The sequence below is a fragment of the Rattus norvegicus genome, chromosome 20, assembly GCF_021556685.1.
Source record: "Rattus norvegicus strain SHRSP/BbbUtx chromosome 20, alternate assembly SHRSP_T2T, whole genome shotgun sequence".
Taxonomy (NCBI): Eukaryota; Metazoa; Chordata; class Mammalia; order Rodentia; family Muridae; genus Rattus; species Rattus norvegicus.
Genome location: NC_141553.1, coordinates 5277902 through 5299279, shown reverse-complemented (window position 1 = coordinate 5299279; position 21378 = coordinate 5277902). Strand labels below are relative to the sequence as shown.

Genomic DNA, 21378 nt, shown 5'->3' with positions numbered 1-21378 from the left:
ATTGCATCTCTACCTGACCTTTGCTCACCTTCCCTTCAGAGCTGCCTCTCCCACAGCTCCTCTAGGCCCTTGTGGTTTTCAGTGCAGTTTTTTAGGACTACTGTGACCCTTCCTGTCCTGACTCTATCCCACCACCGTCAGAGCTGCAATCCTGCACTTTCCTTAGGCCCTACTGGGCCATTGCAATCCTTCCTGCCCTATTTTAGCACTCCCACTTCAGAACTAAGTATAAATTCCAGTTTCTCTAGGTCCTTGTGACTTTTTCAACTCCATTCCCAAACTTTCCTGAAGGATAAGACGCTCTATGAGAGCTTGGTTCTCATTTTCACCTTCTGGCTTCTGCAAAAGTCCTGGTACCAGGCACCAAGACACTCAAGCCAGGCTAAGCTGACTCCACTGAGTTGTAGTAATGACCTACTGAAGGGCTTGGTCCTCAATTTGTCCTGAGTTTGGGGATGCCCATGACTACAAGCTGCAGGGACATTCCATTTCTCCTTTCTCATCTGTGGGAATGGTATATTTCCTACCTTCTCATTCCTTTGGGATGTCTTTTAAAAACCTCCAACCTATACCACCTGACTTGACCTAAAGAGTCCTAAATTTATTCCCCTGTCAAATCAAAATTGGTCTCGATATCCCTTAGATAATACAAATGGCCACCTAATGGTGTCCTTGATCCTAATATTCATCGAAATGCTTACAAATACTACAAGCAATCAGGGATATGGAAAGAGAGTCCCCACTCCCTATTTCTCTTCTCCAAACCCTTTGTGTCTCTCCCCAGCCCTCACTGAATGTAAATGTCCTGTCATCTAAGTTCCAAATGATGCCTCTGTAAGTTTGTTGCAAACTTTAATACCCTGTACTGGCAGTTAAAAAAGAAAAAGAAAAAAAAATCAAAAGAAAAACAGTGGAACCTATCACTTGGTTCAGGATCTCCAGCTTGCAAATCAGCAATAATTCCCCTCCACCCCTTAGTATCTAACCATTATACTCTCCTCTTCATCATTCCCTCAGAGACCTCCCATATCTCTGTCCTAAACCTCAAGGATACCTTTTCTATTCCTATGGACCCCTAGTCATAAAACATCTTTGCCTTTACCTGGACTGACCTGTACACACTTGGACCATCCTACACCAGGGGTTCTGGGAAAGCCCATATTTATTTGGTCAGGTTCTGATCTCTGACCTACTTTCTTTGTCACTTCCTAAATCCAACACATAGATGATCCTCTCCTTCATAGTCCATCCCAGCGAATTAGCCAGACAGACATCTCTGCCCAGCTAGGGATATAGAGTCTAACTCTCTAAGGTCCAGTTCTCCACCCCTCAGCTTACTTACTTGGGACTAGATATAACTCTTACAAGGCCATTACCCTAGACAGAAAACATCTAATTCAGTTACCCAGAGTCCTCACCACCAAGGACAAAATTCTATCATTCCTAGGGATGGCTTGCTTCTTACACTCTTCGATTCCCTCTTTCTTCTCATTCTTGTATGAGGCAACCCATTGCCCCTCTCATGAACCACCCCCTACTTGTGCCCATTACCGAACCCTTTCAGAGACTTCAACAGGCCCTCCTCCAGACTCCAGCTGTACACCTTTCAGACTTAACTTTCTTCTTTATGTCACTGAAATGGAGGGATGGCTCTTAGAGTCTTGGGTCAACAGCTGGAACCTCCCTTTATGTCCGAAAATATTGAACAACACTATAAAAGGATGGCATCTTGTCTGCCAGCTCTGACTGTACCTGAACTTCAGACATAACTCCCAAAAAAAGCTTTTGGTCACCCATCACTATTGGCAGCCTCAATTTTCAGTGATGGTAACTTCTGTCACCATACAAACAAATGATCAAAAAATCTTTTATATTCTAATCAAGGATCCATGTTATCCCATGGGCGATAAACCCGACTAGCATTTACCCCGGTCACCCATCAGGCACAGTCAAACTAAAGAGGGTACACATTCCACTCTCTCAAACCCTAGGTATGGCTATGGTTAAAAAAAAAAGTGGTCCAAAGCTCCTCAAAGGTCCTCATATCCCTAGTAACATACCCCTTTAGATAATATCAATCCCACCATCTTTTTTTCAGACCTTAATCTTGGCATATCAGCTAGATTTATTAACAACAGATAGAGGTGGTCTTTGTCTCTTCCTTGGGTAGAAATGCTACCCTTATGTTGCCCAATCAAGTATAGTAAAAGATAAGATAACACTCCAAACAGATCTCCAAAAAAAAAAAAAAAATCATAAGAAACAGCTCCATGCATCTGGCCAGTAGCTCATTCACAGTCCTGTATAGAATTAGATACTACCCTTTTTCACCCCCCTTCTCCTTTTCCTAATCCTGCTAATTATATCCTGCCTTATAAACTTATCTAATCTCCAACAACAAATACAAAAGATTTCTAGCTAGTAATTATAGGATTGCTGGGATTTCTGACCCAGAGCCAGAGACTTGCAACACCGAATTTATATCCTGACCAAACTTGCCCCAAGCTCCCCACAAATCCCCACCAATCCCTGATCCCTCCTTACCCTCTCCCACCGTAGGAAGCTCAGGATTTGAAATCCCACCAATCTTCAACCTGGAAATTTCTGCCCCCTCATAAATCCTATATAATCCTTGCTATTTGTTCAGTTCCCTTCTCCCAAGAGCAGAGGACAGCCATCCCTGGATTTGTCCTTCCATACCCAGGACCTTCCAATAAATCTCTTTTATGAGATTTGCTGCCTAGTGTGACTCATCACAACTGAAGCCAAGAAGAAAGGAAGCAATGAAAAGAAAGGCAGCTTCCTCTCAGAGTTATGTGGCTCCTGGTCTCCATGTCTCAGGATGCCCTTCTACTGGGATACCTTTTCCTGCAGAGCTGTGTGGTCCCTGGGCTTCCAAGTCCCAGGATACCCTCTCATCCAAGCAGAAGCACTTATACCCTGAACTGTTGCCGATTTCAGTGGCTCCTCAGAAGCACAGATGAGAATCTCTGTGATCTTCAAAATCCCAGTCTTTAAAGGCGATACTCAAAGCAGAGGCTGAGCATCCTGGGGAGAAGAAGGTTGGGTCCTGCCAGGGTTCAGCTGAAGGCCCAAGAGCCAGAGTCTCAGAAGTGTGGAGTGTAGAGAACCAAGCAGAACTGGATCTGGATTGGAAGCTGTTCTCTGGCTTGGTGTGCTGCCTTGGGAGAAGTGTTCATCTCTGCAGGCTACAGCTGGAGGCAAGGCTCCACTTTCTGCAGTATTTGACTCAACTTACCTGGTGTTATATCTGTTAGCACAACAGGCTGAGGTCAGACCAGAATTGCCATGGATGCTCAGGGAGGGGACTTCTCACAGCCCTGAAGATTAATATTGTGTCTGGGAAGAGTTTAAGTTCTTTCCCCATTTAGATCTCCCAGCAACTGCACCATGGCAAAGCATTGGCCTCTTTAAAGGTCAGCTAATACTGAGGAGATTAAAGTGATTCCCACTGAGCAGCAGGCCCAGATCTCTCCTTACTTTAAGACAGGATTCACTGTTTTACAGATAACTTTGAACTTACAGTCCTCCCACATTACCCTCTAAAGTGGCTAAGATTGCAGACTTGAGATCTACGGGGTCCTAGTAGGAAGATTTTTTTTTCTTCAAATTCATTTCAATATTTCACTACCTTACTACAATGCAGTTGCATGTGGTATGCACAGAATATGAACTGATCAAACTGAGGCTGGGGAGATGTCTTAGTTGAGAAAGTGCTTACAACACAAGCATGATGACCTCAACTTGAGGTCTTCAGAACCTATATAAAAAGCTAGACTCATGACATCCAAATGTAATCCCAGCACTGGAGAGGCTAAGGCAGGTGGATCCCTGAGGCCTGCTGGCCAGGCAGACCAACCTAATCAGTGAGCCCCAGGTTGCAGTGAGAGAGCCTGTCTCAAATAAGGTACATGGCTTCTGAGGGATGACATCCTAATTGGCATCTGGCTATGACGTGCATACACACATACACATACACACTGTCGTACACATATACACATACTGCACATGCACGTAATAGAAATCAACCTGTTCAGTCGACATATTTACAATCTATTCTGTAAATCCTGTGGATGGAATGTTTCTTATTTTATTAAAACTAAACAGTAAAGCCTTTTGATATTCACTTCATTTATAACTTGTCCCAGATGTTGGATCTGCTCCTAACTAAAAGCACAAAATAAGTAGCATTTCCTCGCAGTAACAAAGTTTTATATAAGTAAAATCAACTTAAATGTGTAATGGCAAACCACAGAGTGTGTAGGAATGAAAGTGAGCTCCTCCAGGTATACTGAAGCTGCCTGTTTCTTGTAGAAACAGTCACTCTCTGATGGGAGGCAAGTGCTGCCTGGTGGATGCCTGTGGGTAAACCCATCAATTTCCCTTTTAGGGTGAAGCTGCGGGGCTCCAAGAACTGATAAAGCCACAGGCTTCCTAAGGGGGTAGGAGATGGGGGGCAGGAGAGAGAGAGAGAGAGAGAGAGAGAGAGAGAGAGAGAGAGAGAGAGAGAGAGAGAGAGATCATTTGTCACCGTCACCATCAGGTTTTAATGCAGAAAACCTGAGAAGGAGGTGGTCACCCAGAAGGAAGGGGCTTGGGTGGCACACATAAGGTGAAGAGCAGGATGTTGAATGTGTGGGACCTCTCTAAGTATGTCACCCTATAACAATAACAATATCGTCCTGTGGAATTTAAGCATTGCCTGACCCAGGAAGACAGGGATATATGGTAGGCATGCAAATCAGATGTCCACAGGTGATAAAGAACTTTCTTGTAAAACAATTATTTGAAATATATATAATTTTGCCATTTATTAAGAAGGATGCAGGGTGGAGAGATGACTAAGAGCACTTGCTGTTCTTGCAGAGGACCCGAAGTTGGTTACCAGTACTCCTATTGGGCAGCTTACAACAACTGTAACTCCAACTCCGGAAAGATTACCTCTGACTTCCCTGGGTACCTGTACTCACGCATACCAACATGCAAGCTTAGCCACACACACACCCATACACATAATTTAAAATAAAATATACTTTAAATACGTAACTGAAAGTGAAAGCCACTTTGCAGGCTAATGAGATATGTGTTTGTCCAACACAGCAGAATCCAAAGATGCTCTGATTTGGCCCCGCCCTGCTGGAGAACTGTGCTGGGAAATGCTGAGTCTTTAACTTAAATCTTCCAATCACGGTCCCTTGTTTCTATAGGAGAGGAAAACTGTCAATATATCGAAAGCACTGAAGTCCCAACAAAGGAGAGCTTGCAGCCTGAGCTGAGGTATGTTAGATGCGTTGGCAGGTTTCACATGACATGAGGGCACACATGTTAACTCCGGAGGCCTTGATGTCCAAGAAGATGTTTGTTGTAGGGCAGAGGGCACCACAAAGAGACCTTACCCAGTCACCACCTGAGGACCAAAGGACCAAGGCCACCACAAAGTCCCCATTAGGTCTCAAATTCCATATTACCCCAGGCTTGCCCCCAAACTTGCAATTCCTCTGCCTCAGACTTGCAACTTCTAAAAAAAAAAAAAAAAAAAAAAAAAAACAGGCATGCACCACTATACCCAGATTAGGAGCAAAAGATTTTAAACAATGGTAGAGAAATAACGATCAAGTGATTTTAGGACATATAGCAGGAGAAACGTGTATACATATGCATGTATACACATGTATACACATACATACACAAAATTAAAATAACTTTTATAGAACACTTTTAAAAAATGAAAATCAAGTTTCCAAAATGACTCTAAGTGTATCTACCAGGTTCCCGCATTGCCCATTGCTCCTGATTACCAGGGAAATCATTCCCACCTATTTGTAAGCCTTGTTCATCTGTATTGACTAAATTGAATCATATAAATCACAGACTAAAATCCAGTAATCCAGCCCAGTGTAAACACACAAGAGAAACTGGACGACATGGTGTAGGATCACACTCTCTTAGCAACACTGGCACTGTTGTGTTGATGTGTTCTTTGGAAAGATGTCCAATAAGTCTTTGGACAATTTTAATCAACTTGTCTGTCATCTGGTTTCTGAACTATACGTGTTGCTTGTATATTTTGAATACCAACCCTCATCTGATTAATAGTTTTCAACTTTTCCTCTCATCTCTTCAGCCTACTTCCCACTGGGCCCAGTTCTTCCACAGGTAAGTAGGAAAAAAAGTGTGTGTGTGTGTGTGTGTGTGTGTGTGTGTGTGTGTGTGTGTGTATACATACATATTGTGGTGATTTGAATAGATTTGACCTCAATAGGCTCATATGTTTGAATGCTTGGCCCACTGGAAATGGCACTACTAGGAGGTTTGGCCTTGTTGAAGTAGATGTGACCTTGTTGAAGAAAATGTGTCACTGTGTGTGTGTGTGTGTGTGTGTGTGTGTGTGTGTGTGTAGTATATTTTGAATATTGTATATTTCTGCTACAGAGAACCCACAGTTCTGGTTTCATGTTCCAGAAATGATTGCCATAACCACACCACAAGGTTCTTTATTTCTTATAGGATCTAACAGGGCCAGATTTTCACTTGTTTTTCCCTTGAATGTCACGACAGGTATAGAAATGTCACAATGTTCTCTGTTTTACTGAAGTATCTTATTTCTACATCAAATCTATTGGGAACTTGGATCATGGAAGAATGTCTAAATTTGAAAAGATGTTTTCTACAAATATCAAGTCTGTGGTTTAGTTTTCTTGTACTTCCTGTCACCTGATCTGATGTGTGTGTAGAAATGTCCTTGCATCCCTGTTGATTTGGGTTTGCTGGTATTGACTTGAGGACTCCTACACCTCTGTGCCTGTATGTCATTTGTTCCCAGTGTCCTTGTTTGGCTTTGGTATCAAGATAAGGATTCTGTTCAAGGGAGCACAGAAGCCATTCCTCTTCTTCTAGTAATCAAATGCTTAGGGAGGAAGGCTTTTGGTTCTTCATTAAATGTTTGGAGAATTCACCTGTGGAGTAATACAATCCTGTGCTTCCTATGGATGAACAGTTCTGGTTGTCTTTTTTTTTTTGTTAATTGGCTCTGTCTTCCTACTCATGGAAGGTCTGATAACTTTAGGGCATGATAACTTTAGCTAGAGCAGCTCCAAGGAGGACAGAGAGAGAGGAAATTCGTTCTAAATGCCACAGGCTATGACAGATCTGTGAGCCTTTCACATCAAAAGCAGCAGTTGTATGGACTGCCTCAGTTGGTTTCCTTATCGAGAGCCCCTGAGGTGCCCAGCAGCTGCTAAAAGACATTGACATTAACCATAGGGTCCTCAGTGGGGTTGCGAACAGCTATGAAGTCTGAGACCCCATGCAGAATAGCTCCTGTGGGAATACTAGGAAGGCAGGTCACTGGCTCCAGGGGATCGCTCTGCCTCTCTGATACTGGATACCCTCACCTTTCTTATCTGTTCCCCAGGATCAGCAAGTGCCCTCACTATGCAAGTCTTCCTGTTGCAATGGCATAGGGTCCCCCTTATTATAAGCTTTTGATCAGACTGACAAAAGAGCTTAAAAACACACAAGAGAAACTTGAATTGAAACTTGGAAACCGAGCTGAGGTAGCAGTCTGTTTTGTAAAACGTTATGCAATCAAATCCTTATTCTATTATGGTGGGCTATTACTGCAGTCAAGAATTTATAGTTGAGGGCCTGAGAGGTGACTTAGCTTGTTAGGGGGTCTGCTATGCAAGCATGGAGCTTCAATCCAGCACCTACAGAACATGTCAGGAACCTCAGCAGGAACTGAAGGGTCTCTGAGGCTCTCTGGCTGCCAGCCTACCCTAAAAACCTGAACCCAGGAAAGAATCTGACTCAAAGGAAAGAAGACAAAGAATGGTAAGTGCCTTCATGTGGCCTCCACCATACTCACACCACACACACACACACACACACACACACACACACACACACACGGTACATATAATGTCCTAATAACTTTATAGTGGATCCATGCCAAGTTTTAACAAAGTTTTAAAATTACTATTGAAATTTTAGAGATTTAAATTTATAGATGTAAAACTTTCTTTAAAGCTATCTTATGATCCCACCCCATAAAAATGGAGTAAGGATTGTAACTATCGAGATTGACCTAAAACAAAGTCGTACTGTCCAATCCTGACGGTGGGGTATCTAACACTAAAGGGCATCCTTTCTCTTCCAGGGCTGGCTGCTTATCCCATGAAACACATCCTCAGACAGTAAGCCTTCAACTCTGAAGGAAAACGTGACTTTGTGAACATCACATGGGTTTTGTGATAAACTGAGCCATGTGTTGGTAGGGTAACTTCCAATATCTGTATCTATCTTGAGAAATTATTGAGGGGAGTACTATGAGGGTTATTGTGAGTGGGGTGGGATTGAAGGTTATTAGGGATATGAGGGTTATCTGGGGGTATGAAGATTACGGGGGCAGGGGTATTGAAGGCTACTAGGGAGATAAAGGTTACTTAGGAGTATAAGGGTTACTGGGGAGGTATGAGGGTTACTGGAGGGTATGAAGGTTATTGAGGGTTATGAAGATTACTAAGGAGCTGCTTATATGCTTGTAACCTGCCCACTGCACGGCCATGTGGCTAACAGACTTCAGCAAGAGGTGCTTTGGTGCGTATTACTTTGTTGCAGACACACGGGAGTGAAAACCCATGTGGCACTTAGTCTGCAGCACCACACACCTCTCTGATTCAACACCTGTACTTCTGGACTCTGTCACCTGACTTTAATCCCATCACCTCCCTGGTCATCTTCATTTGAAGGTTCTTCTCTTTAAATGAAGGAATTGTTCACCTTTTTAACAATGAATCACAAAATAGCAACTCTGGTAAAAGTTCTCAACATGAATTAGACATGATCTCTTGAGTTAAGAGTCCAGACTATTATTAGAAATTATTGTGAAGGCCAATAGTGTGAATCTCATATGTGAGTTCAAGGTCCTCCAAAGTGTCCTTACATCTGGCCTCTCAGAGCCCTTACCTCTAGGAACTTCCCTTGCCTTTTGGATGTTCTGAGTCTTTGTTACAACAGAGATTCTAGAACCTTCATAGGCCATATCCCCTATAGATCTGATCACCCTAAGCCACACAATTCCTGGGAGGCCTTCTGCACCTTTGTCTACGAGGATCTCCCTGATACTCAGGGTCTCATAGCTCAGGAGTGGTGGCCTTTCAACACTTGTTTTATCTTGAGCTCTCTCTGACAAAAGAGTCCAGATGACGTGGAACTTACTGGAGCCAATAACCGGAAGATGGCAGACCTCGGTAAGATCCAGCTTTCTCTCTGGCATTTCCTTGATACCTACTCTCTCAAGAGCTGAGTCTTGAGGGCATTAACAGAACTAGCTTGCTCTTCTACCTGGTTTCCTTTTGAATCTACTGTCTGTTCTATTCTGACTGATCCTTCTGGGAAGTTAAAGGAAAGTTGCCCATGGTCACCTCAGCTCTAGAACAATCTTCTCCTTAGGTCCCTGCTACAGCTCTTTCCTCCACTATCCTTCCCATAACATTGTGCACTCCACTGTCTTCAGCACTGAGAGATAATGACTTCATCCCCTTTACCCCATACCTGGGATGACCACATCTTCCAAATGTCCCCTCAGAGTATTTTGGACTTGAACAAAGGGACTGATGTTTCAGGTACTTCCTCTGAGCTCACCATCTAAGTTTATATCACTTTGACCAGAGTTTCTCCCTCTTATGGTGGAGACAGGCTGTTGACTTCAAAGGTACAGTCCCAGCAAATCTCTGAAGGTGGATTTGGCAGCAGAATTTCCTCACATTGCCAAGCATCTATAAGGCCCCAGAAGAAAAATGTCCTTCCTGCAGTTTGGAGGTGTGTGCTCACAACGTGATGTGGATGCCACTAGTGCTTTTTGAAAGTAGCCTTGATTATGGAATACTATATTTCCTTGGTCATTCAGAGTTTGATTTTTCCAGCATTTCCACTGTCACAGGATTGTATCTCCCCTGCATTGTCTTTTCTGCCCTACCTTAACCTTCAACTACAAATCAATCACATAAACATACATACAGTCCTAGTGTATCTTACCCTCTCAGTCTCTATGACAAAGCTCACTAACATCCTCTCATCATGAGCCTCCCCACTGAAAGGGACCACCTGTCCTCTCATGGCTCACATTAAATATCACTACCTCAGACAGCATCTGTCCAGGGCCTCCAAAACTTTTTTTTAAGATTTATTTATTTAATGTATGTGAATACATTGTAACTATCTTTAGACACACCAGAAGAGGGCATCAGATCCCATTACAGATGGTTGTGAGCCACCATGTGGTTGCTTGGAATTGGACTCAGGACCTCTGGAAGAGCAGTCAGTGCTCCTAACAGCTGAGCCATCTCTCCAGCCCCCTCTAAAACTATTGATTGTTCATCCATGAAAAAAAATTAGTATGCTTTACACACACACACACACACACACACACACACACACACACACACACACACACTTGTTTTATAAATGTATGAATAAACTAATATTTATGTTTTAGCAAAATAGATGTATTCACAAAATGTTAAATTATACACAAAAATATAGAAGTTCCAATATTTTTTTCTCACACCTCAGAGGACAGCTTTGCCAGACCATTGATCTCTCCAACCTTCTCCTGACAGAGGGCAGGGGTTCCAGAGAGAAGTATATCTCTCAGATTGCCCACTTTAAAGCAAGGGTGATATCAGCCATGGTTCTTAGTACAAAACACATAGAGCAACCATCAGAACTAAAACTGAGCTGGGACAGGAAAGACAGAAGCACGAGGAAGATAAATCCAGGCACGCTGAGCTTGGCTGTGCAGCTTGTAATGCTGTGTATGAAAGGCAGAGGCAGAATCAGGAATCAACACTGGCCTCAGTTACATAGTGAGCTCAAAGTCAGTTTGGGCTGCGGCCACATAAAAACAAAATCAGTTGAGTTGAGGAAGAAGGGAGCGGGGACAGAACAAACGGTGTGATGGCAGCAGTTGTCCCCTCGTCAATGACATGGCTCATGATACATATCTTTTGTTACAGAAATAGTTTTGGCTGTCATCCTGACTGTATTGGCCCTTGCTATTCTGGCTATTCTGATAGCAAGATGGACGCGGCGCAGACATGGTAAGTAACCATGGCAACTGGACTCCCCAGAAGTCTCCCAGGGAGGGAAGACAAGAGGAGGCTTGAGTCTGTCTCTACTTACAAGATAACTACAGACTTTGCCAGGGTGCTCAGGGATCTTTTCCTGTGGGTGACTCTGCTCATAATGTGAAATGCTAAAGCTTTCTCAGCAGTGATGACAACAATATCAGCATTAGCAAGAGAAGTAAGAATACTTTAAAACAAAATATCTCCATTCCAAAGGAAACTTTTCCAGCCTGAAAATGTGGGAAAAGAAGATCCTGGCAGAAGCAAACATCTAACTGTGTGGAAAAAGAACCCAGGGCTGAGTGGCAGCACAGGACTGGTGCCTGTCAGAGGGATGGGACAGGGCTCACAGAATTATGGTCCCTCTCCACAGGATCCTTAATATCCATCCTGTGTGCCTCAGATTTCTTTTCAGTACCTGTGAACCCTCAAAGAGAAAACAGGATAGCATGACAGGACCAAATAGTCATGCTAGGCTCCTGTCGGGGAGACTGGCTTGGGGGCTAGGTTTAGAATTCAGAAAGTTGGGTCAGGAAAATACCCTCAAATAGCTAACAGAAACATTTGCTTGACCCTTCCACAGAGGCGCGAGTCTCCAGATACACTTCAGAACAGAGTAAGTATCCAATGACAGGAGCTACAAAGCGCTTAGCGCACTTGGGTTCTTTGCAAGTGGCAGGCTCCCAGTGAACATCCAGAACTTGATAGAGTATGTCTTACCATGAGCTACACTTCTGTCAGAGAGCTAGATTAGTAGTGTGTGGGGTGTACATGGCCCTGTGGCTCCTCTCGGCAACAGCAAAGACACCAAGTCTTGGGATCAGCAGATCCCTTGGGCATTAGACCTGGTGGGTAGGGGAAGGTCTAAGTCTTGCTGTGAAGACAGCCTCCATAAGGTAGCTGGACAGAAAGTTCTAATAGTCAGGAGTAGTGAAAGTTGGGACAGCAAAGATTTCTATGAGGGGAGGGAAAGGCAGCCATGTCTCTGAGAGCTAGCCCAGGGCTGCTGTGTGGGAAGAGGAAGCTGGGTGATGCAGTAAGAACCCTCCCGCTTCCTGCTCACCTGACCTAGCCAATATTCTAAACTGTATCTTCACAGTTAACCCACATCCCTAGAAATTCCTGTTTACATTAACTCTTAGATGTGTAGGTAGATCCCTGCTGACCACCAAGAAACATAATAACAGAGTTCTCTCTTCTTTCTCCCTAGGTGCTGGGCTTCTGGATCATGAGGATGGTAGGAACAAAGAGATTAGGCACTGCAGACAAGTCAAGAAGAATGTGTTCCTTAGGAAATAGTGGCCTCTCTCTCAGCATTAAGCATACAAGCAGCACAGAGTCTGCTGTGACACCTCCAACTGCCTTCCCTATGCCCAAGCCTACGCAAATGCAAAAACAGTTGTGCACTTTTCCCAAAGGGGGCAAACATTTCTCTTTCTAAAGACCACTAAAATAATTAATTGCCACCTCTTGTTTATTCCCACCCCCACGATCTTGTCAGAACCCTTATGAAACAGTTCTACACATGTTTGAAACAGGATGAAAGGGACTAGAGCGATGCCTCAGTGGTTAAGAGCACTGACTGTGGGGCTGGGGATTTAGCTCAGTGGTAGAGCGCTTACCCAGGAAGCGCAAGGCCCTAGGTTCGGTCCCCAGCTCCGAAAAAAAAGAACCAAAAAAAAAAAAAAAAAAAAAAAGAGCACTGACTGCTCTTCCAGAGAAGCCAGGCTCAATTCCCAGCACCACATGGCAGCTCGCAGCCATCCATAACTCCAATCCCAAAGGATCCAACGCCATCTTGTAACTTCCATGGACATTGCTAGCACGAAGTGCACAGACGTGCACATAGGCAAAACACCTGTCCCACATAAAAATAATAACTTAAATGAATAACATACATATTTTATAGACGGTCATGAAGGCTAACTAGCATATTGAAAAGATACTTTGAAAGCTACACAATAAAACATGAGACACACAAAATGTATGATTCCGGTTTTAGAAAATGAAGTTGCTAATTTAGACAGCTGATGATTGTGCATGCTCAGCTGCTGACTGGGAAGCTGAGCCCTTGCTGAGGCTTGAAACGCCAGTGTTCACCCACTTAAGATAAAGGAGGATTGTTGATTGCAGAATTTCAACATTTAGCATTGTTTATAACTGGTTAGGTTATCCACCAAATTGAGACACGTAGTCTGTCGTGAGTGTAAAGTAATTACAAAAGTACTTTGATGAGACTCCAGGCAACTGAGGTTTCCTGCATGGACTCATTTCAGTGTCCCATGGATGCCCTTCGCTCTAGCATTCCCACTATTCTCCCTCAAAACTTTTTCCTAGTGGCTGTCTATAGATGTGCCCAGCACTTGTTCTCCCAATAGTGAGATCCAGATCTCATTAAGAGCCACTAGACTTGTTTATTATTCCTTTTCAGAGCCACTAAACTGGATCCACCAACTAACTATAATTAAAGGATCATGAAGCTATGGATTGTAGAAACAAGCAAACACAAGCACACACACACACACACACACACACACGCACACGCACACGCACACGCACACACCACCACCACAACCACCACGAGTTGGGGAAGGTCTGGTCACTCACTTTGCAGCACATACCCTCCATTTATGGTCACAGTCCCTCCCTGTCCATCGCTAGCATTGGTAACGTGCAAGAGTGGAGAGTAAAGGTCTGCATCCTCTTCCTTTACTGAAATTAAAGACAAATAGGAACACTGGGAAATTGATAGACCCCATAGTAATGATGTACGCTTGTGGTAAATTTACATCCTGATGAGATACTGGTAACTCAGTCTGCCTTCTCTTTCTCTCACAAAAGGTATTTCCCATGGGAGGCACAAAAGAGGAAGAGGTAAACAGTTGCGCTTCCTATGCTGCACTGACGCGCAATCAATGCGGAGTCTCACTGTGTCTCCTTCCCTTTAGGATCTCGATGCTCGTTTTCATCGGATAGCGGTAAATAAATTAGATAGTGGCTTGCTAAGGAATGGATATACACGTCTGTTTAGATGTTAAGAATCTTACATTTTCCTTCAATCCTCCAGACATTTCAAGTGACGACTGAGGTAAGTCTATTTACGGTCAAGTTAGGGAATTAATCCTCCTCCTCCTCCCATGAGCATCTGTGAGACCCACGTGTCACTCAATCCTCCTCCTCCTACCATGAACGTCTGTGAGGCCCACCTGTCACTCATCCTTGGATAAAACAGCTGAAGGAAAGAAACACCTTTAAAAGGAAGGACTTAAGCTTGGCTGCTGATTCACAGGCCCCAGCCAATGAAACCTTGATTCTGTTGCTTTGAAGCCTTGACGAGGAAACACATTATGACAGGAGCTCGTGGGGATGGAGACTGCTCACAGAGAGTGGAGAGCATTCTCTTCCGTGGCAATTCCTGGTCCAAAGCCCGTTAATCCACGGGTTTATAAACAAATCAGTCCAGTCATGAGACGAGAGCATTCATGTTCTATTTGCCTCCCAAAGACCCCACTCCTGGACACTGCACTGGGAGCCAAGTCTCCAAAGCGACCTTCTGGAGCACATTCAAGATCCGCACTGCAGGCTCATCTGCATCCCGAAGCATAAAACGGATCTAGCTCTTCTCCAAGAATCCCCAAAGTCTCAACGCTTCCAGAACAGGTCAAACACCCAAATCCCATGTTTCTTCTGAGACCTGAGGCAAATTCTCAGCTCTAGGCATCCTCGAAAAATCAGAGCAAACAGTTCACACAGCTCCAGATGCAACAGCATGGGGCAGGTGTTCTGACCCCAACAGCACGGGGCAGGTGTTCTAACCCCAACAGCACGGGGCAGGTGTTCTAACCCCAACAGCACGGGGCAGGTGTTCTAACCCCAACAGCACGGGGCAGGTGTTCTAACTCCAAAAGGGGGACGTGAAGCAGCCGAAGGATGCCTAGACTGAGGCTGGTCCCGGGCCCAGCAGAGCAAGCACTGAGTCCCTGAGTTCATATCAGCACCCCCAGTACAAAGTAGCACACTCTGGGCTTCCGAATCCCCAGACTACCTCTGTCTGCAGCCCACTTAGGCTCTCTGCAGGACTGACTCCACTCACCACCTATGGCTTCCTTCAGCAGGTGTTGCACATTCTCGACACCCCTAACTTCTTAGGGCCCCCTCACTGTATCTTTTATTTCACTTTCACCTACTCACGCTTGGTTACACGCAGGAGTAATACCTGTAAGCAATTACTCTTTTATCCACACCATAGCTTTCAGAACCTCCGTAGTCTTGGTAGAAGCTTCTTTGGCTATATAACTCTTAATGTTCTACATACTTGCAAAACAGCGTTGTGCAGATGCATTCGGAACAGTCGGAGAACCACCCACTCTCCCTTGAACCATTATTTTGGTGGCCCATGAGTGCCTGGGTGGTTGACTGAGAAAATGAATTCCCAAGCAGCCCTGAGTCTTACAAACTCAAACTTTGACACTTTTGACCCTGCCAATGGGAAAAGTCTGCAAACTACATAAAGTGGTCAGCTTCTTTGCAAGGAGTCTGATCTCTCTAACAACTTTCAAGCAATCCTGTCCTGGCCAAAGAATACTTTTCAAATCTTCCTGCTGTTTTCTGCTCACAATTCTCACCATAACACTGCCTACAGCAGCCACCAATAGCCTTGCCATTACTTGCAGAGTACAGGACCTTGAAACTCCCAAACCAACTCAGCTTCATCCATTCACCGAAAAATATAAGGTCAAGAGAATGATCCCCAGGAGAATTCTAAATACTGCCTAAAACCATCTTTACTGCCCGGAGTCCAGCCAGCATCTGGCCTGAGCTCAGGCACAGCTGCCCACATAGCTCCGTTTACAGCATCTACATGATCACCACATTGGGTGACTGGAAAGATAAGCTGTCAGATGGTGTTCCACAGACTCCATCAAGAATATTTCTTATGAGCCATTTCAGATACCTTCCCTGGGGCTCTTGAAACAGACCTTCTAAATGACTCACTTCCTGGGAGTCTCTCAAAGGACAGCATCTGGAAGCAGCTTCTGTCAGAAGGAGAAAAGAATCAGCTATTTGCAAAAGTCATCAAAAGTCCAGGCCCACACACAAGTGAATTGACTTTGTTTCATAAAGAATGAATCCCATTCTCCCAAACTCACGATAATGATGAGGAAGGGATCCTTCAAGACTCAACATTCCCAGAGTAGCATTACACTGATAGCAAAGTCAGGCAGAAGCACCAAACGAAAATACCAGCTACATCACCAAAGAACCAGGTGCAAAAACAATGGATGAAATATAAGCAGACCACATTATGTGTTTCAAAAAAGAGTCATTTGCCATGATAAGTGGGGAATTACTTCTGCATTCAAACCAATATGAGATAGAAAATTAAGGAACTAAGTCATAGGACCACTTTGAAATTTGTAGAAAAAGCATTGCAAAAACCACAATTCTGTGATAAGTTAGGTGCATAATTAATAAAGCACCTAACTGACACTTGAAAAGATCATGTCATACTCCAGGGTGAAAAACTGAGTCTTTTCTTCTGTGGTCAAAAATGAGGCAGGTCTGCTCTCACCACCTCTACTACTTGCATGTCATGAATTATAGAGGTGGAGAGGAAGGGGCAGTAAGCATAAATAGAGGGTATGTGCAGCAAATTGAGCGAGTGACCAGATTTTCCTCAACTTTTGGGAGTTTTTGGTGAATGTGTGTGCGTGTGTGCGCATGCGTGCCTATTTCTACAATCCATAGCTTCATGATCCTTAAGTAATAGATTGACTGGTAGTTCCAGTTTAGTGGCTTCAAACAGGAATGATAAGCAAGTATAGTGGCTCTTAGTGAGATCTGGATGTAACTATTGGAGAGTGATCCCCAGACACACCCATATGCAGTCACTGGGAGAAAGCTAGAATGATTGGGTAAGAGGGGACCTCAGCCAAGAAAATGCCTCCACCAGATTGGCCTGAAGGCAGCCTGCAGTGCTGCCTTTATTAGTTGATGTTTAATGTGGAAAGGCTCAGCCTACTGTGGGTGGTGCCACCCCTTGGTAGATGATCCTGAGTATAAGAAGTGAAGCTAAACAAGCCCTGAGGAGCAAGAAGTCAGCAGTGGTCCTCCATGGCTTCTGCTTAAATTTCTGCCTCCAGGTTCCTTCTCTGTTGGAGTTCCCGCCCTGACTTGTCTCACTGGTGGACTGTGATTTGGCATAAGGTGTATAACAAAATAAATAAGAGACTATGAACTTGAGAAAGAATAGATAGGGCAATTTGTATATATGATTGATAGATAGATAGATAGATAGATAGATAGATAGATAGATAGATAGATAGATAAAATGTCAACATAAAAAGTAATTAATGATAAGAGACCATGAATTTGATGAATGGGCAAGATATGGAAGGAGTTGTAGGAAGGAGATGCACAGGAAAATTTATGTAAATACAATCTTACATGAAATTGTCAACAAATAAGTTTACAAATAAAAATAAATAAGTTTATACAAACATATTTACCTTAGTTAGGGTTTTACTGTCAACAGACACCATGACCAAGGCAAGTCTTTGTAATCCCCAAAGCAAGACAGGAAAACAGCTGAGCAAACTGCAAACTCTGCATCTCCATGTCTGATGTCACGCGGTCTTCAGATCTCCAGCTCCTTTTTCATCTTTGTTGACTGCAACAAACTTCTTTCTCCTGGGCTGGTCCCACTCACTTTTAGCAACCTTTCTCAGTAGATAGCCCACAGCTCTGGTATCTCAAACATGTTGGGGTCTCCGAGGCAACTTCAGTGTTACAGCTTCTTGTCTCAGTGTCTGGGATCCACTCATGATCTTCTGGGCTCCTCCAAAGGGCTGGCATCTCTTCTCCAGCTCTGCCCTCTGTAGCGCTCTAAGCTCAAGTTGATCCACTCCATTGCTGCTGCTGTTCTTGGTGATCATCCCATGGTAATGGCATCTCCAATACACTGGGATCTTCTGTTGCAACTAAGTTTCACCAAGAGCCTCTCATAGGCTCTCTTCATGGTGCCAAGCCTCAAACCCTTTGCATGACCCTCTCAGTCCTGGGCCATCAACTACAACTGAGGTTGCACCTTTCACCTCTCACAGTGCCAAGCCTCAGCTGCTTTCCATAACCGCATCATGCCTTCAAAACCAGTACCACCTGAGTGACTCTTACACATTGCCACTTAACAGCTGCAGCACAAGCTTCAACCTTGGCTATCTCTGGAACACAACTTCGTATTCTCAGAAAACACTTTTCAGAACATTTCACCTCAGTGATGGTGGTCTCTTCTCAATCACCACTAATTTCTTAGCTCCAACTAACCAGCACCAATTGTCCCAGGAGTCCCTTTTATTTTTGACTCTGAAGTCAGAGCCACTACCAAGTTCTGCTGCTTGCAGGAGCTAGAACATGATTCCCTTGTTCTATGACATTATCATTAGCTTTGTTTTCCAACTCCCTCACTGCCTAAGCTTGGCTGTCCCGGATCTTGCTCTGTAGATTGATTAACTTTGAACCCAGAGATCTACATGCCTTTCACCTAGGATTAAGGGTGTGTACTTCCATGCCTGAATCTAAACTTAACTGAGTAGGATCTTGCCCCAAAGACCCTCTCCCTTCATATGTTATCTCCTAGAACACAGGATTCAGCTCCATTTCACTTCCTGGTGCGCCTTTGATACTCAAACCATACATTTTATATTTTACCTTTATAAGCTTGCTACACTTGTTCAAAATGCTCTTCACGAGTCTTAACCAGAGAACAAATTTATGATGGACTTTTTAAGACTTACTTTGTCAATGCAACTAATATAAATCCTTTACCTTAGCCTCAGGTAGAGTCTTCAAACAAGAGCAAAGAGCAGCCATATTCTTCACCAAAATACCACAAAACAGTCTCTCGGCCATGTATTAAAATTCTTCTAAAACAAAATTCTTCTCTGTAATCTCTAGAACTAGGCTTCCATAGTTCAAATCACCCTCAGCAACAAAGTCTTCCATATTCCTACTAGGATAGCCCATTAAACCCCACTTAAAGCATTCAATGGCTTTCCATATCCAAAGTCCCAAAATCCACATTCTTCTAAACAAAAGCATGGTCAGGTCTATCACAGCAATACCCCAGACTCTGGTACCAACTTCTGTCTTAGTTAGGGTTTTACTGCTGTGAACAGACACCATGACCAAGGCAAGTCTTATAAAGGACAACATTTAATTGGGGCTAGCTTACAGTTTCAGAGATTCAGTCCATTATCATCAAGGTGCATGGCAGCATCTAGGCAGGGATGGTGCAGACAGAGCTGAGAGTTCTACATCTTCATATGAAGACTGCTAGTGGAAGACTGACTTCAAGGCAGCTAGGATGAGGTTCTTAAGCCCACACCCACAGTAACACACCTACTCCAACAAGGCCACACCTAATAGTACCACTCCCTGGGCCAAGCATATACAAACCATCAAAATATTAGAAAGGCAATTATGAAAGATCAGGGGCAAAGAAATAGGCAATGCTAGTCAAAGGCACAAACTTGGCATTCTAAGGGGAATGCACCCTGAAGCGCTAACAACAGAATTATTAATATATGCTTGCAATTCACTCAGTGGATGGATTTAAATTATTCTCATCATGACAAGAAAAAATAATCTGTGAAGTGATTAACACACTTGTTTACATGTAGTGATTGTTTTGCAATGTTTATATCAAACCATCATGAAGCAACACAATCTTATGCCAATTACACCCCAACACAAGCAGAAGAAGAAAACGTTATCAGATTACTAGAGGGAAGCCTCTGCCCCCATTCCAGATCACACAAACACTAAGCACTGAATGCACCTTCTTTAGTGTTAATCTTAGAGACAGATCCCTGAAGATTGATCGCACTGTGGTATGATTTGGCGGTAACATTACGAGTGTTCAAAGAAGTACAGGCATTATCTAATGGTGTCTCTGTGGCTCCTAGTTCTTGGGGACTCACCTTCTCAGTGACAATCATGCCTCCTCAGAACACATTCAGCCAGTGGGTGTAAATTTAATTTTTTCAAATCTTTTAAATGATAGCTATCTTTTAATGATAGTTCTTAAATGTTTTAACCTCCCTTATAGCCCACAACCCATTAGAGGTAGTGAAAAAGAAAGAATACAGGGAGAAGGAGGAGAAGTGGAGCTATTTAGAAAGGTTCTTTGGGCTCTTAGCCACGGGGATATCTCTGAGGTCTGCCCTGCGCAGGACAGCAGACAGTGTGGGCTTCTACATACAACCTTTCCCCCAAGCCTCTGAGTAAAGTGCTTCAACAACAACAACAACAAAAAAGGGGTTGGGGATTTAGCTCAGTGGTAGAGCACTTGCCTAGCAAGCGCAAGGCCCTGGGTTCGGCTCCGGAAAAAAAAGAAAAAAAAGAAAAAAAAACAACAAACAACAACAAAAAAAAGAAAGGTTCTTTGGAGCAACTCCCATCGATGTTCTCTGGAAATCAGCAGTTGAGTTCACAGGTCAGCAGCAGAAAAAATCAGCAGCAGTAAAAATCAGCAGCAGTGATACTAGCTAGCAGAAGTAGCCAGGCCTCAGTCTCCACTCCAGTCAGAAAGAGGGGTCAGGGCCAACAGAAATGCCAAGAAAAGCTGTGGCTCTCAGCAAAGCTAAGCTCAGCAAAGATTTGAGACCAACAAGGATTGTACAGTTAGCTCTATAAGAAAGCCTAGCCTACCCTCCTCCATTGTCCTGTCGAGTCCTCTTTATATGCCCTCCAAACATCATGGGACATCTTGCCTCAGCACGTGCACCTATCTTAGCTGACATCGCTCTACCAATCAGCCCCAGTGTGTGAAAGTGGCAAGAAAATGCAACACACCATCAGAAATATTTTGGTGCATTTCTCTCTATGGAGTCCCGACAAATGTAACTCAACTACACAATGTAAGGTGAACCAATATATGCCTGTCATTGAGGAGAGGAATTTATTTGGTGAATCTCTTAATTATGGTTACTGTTGCTTTGATGAGACCTGAAGACCAAAGTCAACCAGGGAAGGAAAGGGTTTCTTTGGCTTTCATTTGTACATTGTAATCCGACATTGAAAGAAGTAAGGACAGGAACTCAAGCAGGGCAGGATCCTGGAGGCAGAAGCTGATACAGAGGATATAAGAGGGTGCCACTTACTGGCTTGCTCCCCATAGTTTGCTCAGCCTCCTGTCTTACAGAACCCAGGACAACCAGACCAGGTGGCA

General features: G+C 43.8%; 2 protein-coding genes across 28 annotated transcripts in view; one reads left to right on the top strand and one right to left on the bottom strand.

The window, feature by feature from the left end:
• The window catches only part of Btn3a2 (butyrophilin, subfamily 3, member A2), a 75112-nt gene that overhangs the window by 2709 nt on the left and 51025 nt on the right, over positions 1-21378 (bottom strand). The gene's annotated exons all lie outside the window — the stretch shown is intronic.
• Positions 1-21378, top strand: part of Tsbp1 (testis expressed basic protein 1) — a 60534-nt gene that overhangs the window by 1705 nt on the left and 37451 nt on the right. For 17 of the 25 annotated variants that reach the window (XR_015644981.1, XR_015644979.1, XR_015644974.1 and 14 more), the window contains exons 2-11: positions 5229-5298; positions 6146-6177; positions 8180-8293; positions 9218-9272; positions 9721-9843; positions 11040-11123; positions 11734-11766; positions 12361-12387; positions 13992-14024; positions 14099-14128. Coding sequence is in view for 14 of the 25 variants with exons in the window: in XM_087598082.1 (XP_087454208.1) it covers positions 9822-9843; positions 11040-11123; positions 11734-11766; positions 12361-12387; positions 13992-14024; positions 14099-14128 (229 nt within the window). In the remaining 11 variants the exon portion in view is untranslated. 25 annotated transcript variants of the gene reach the window in all.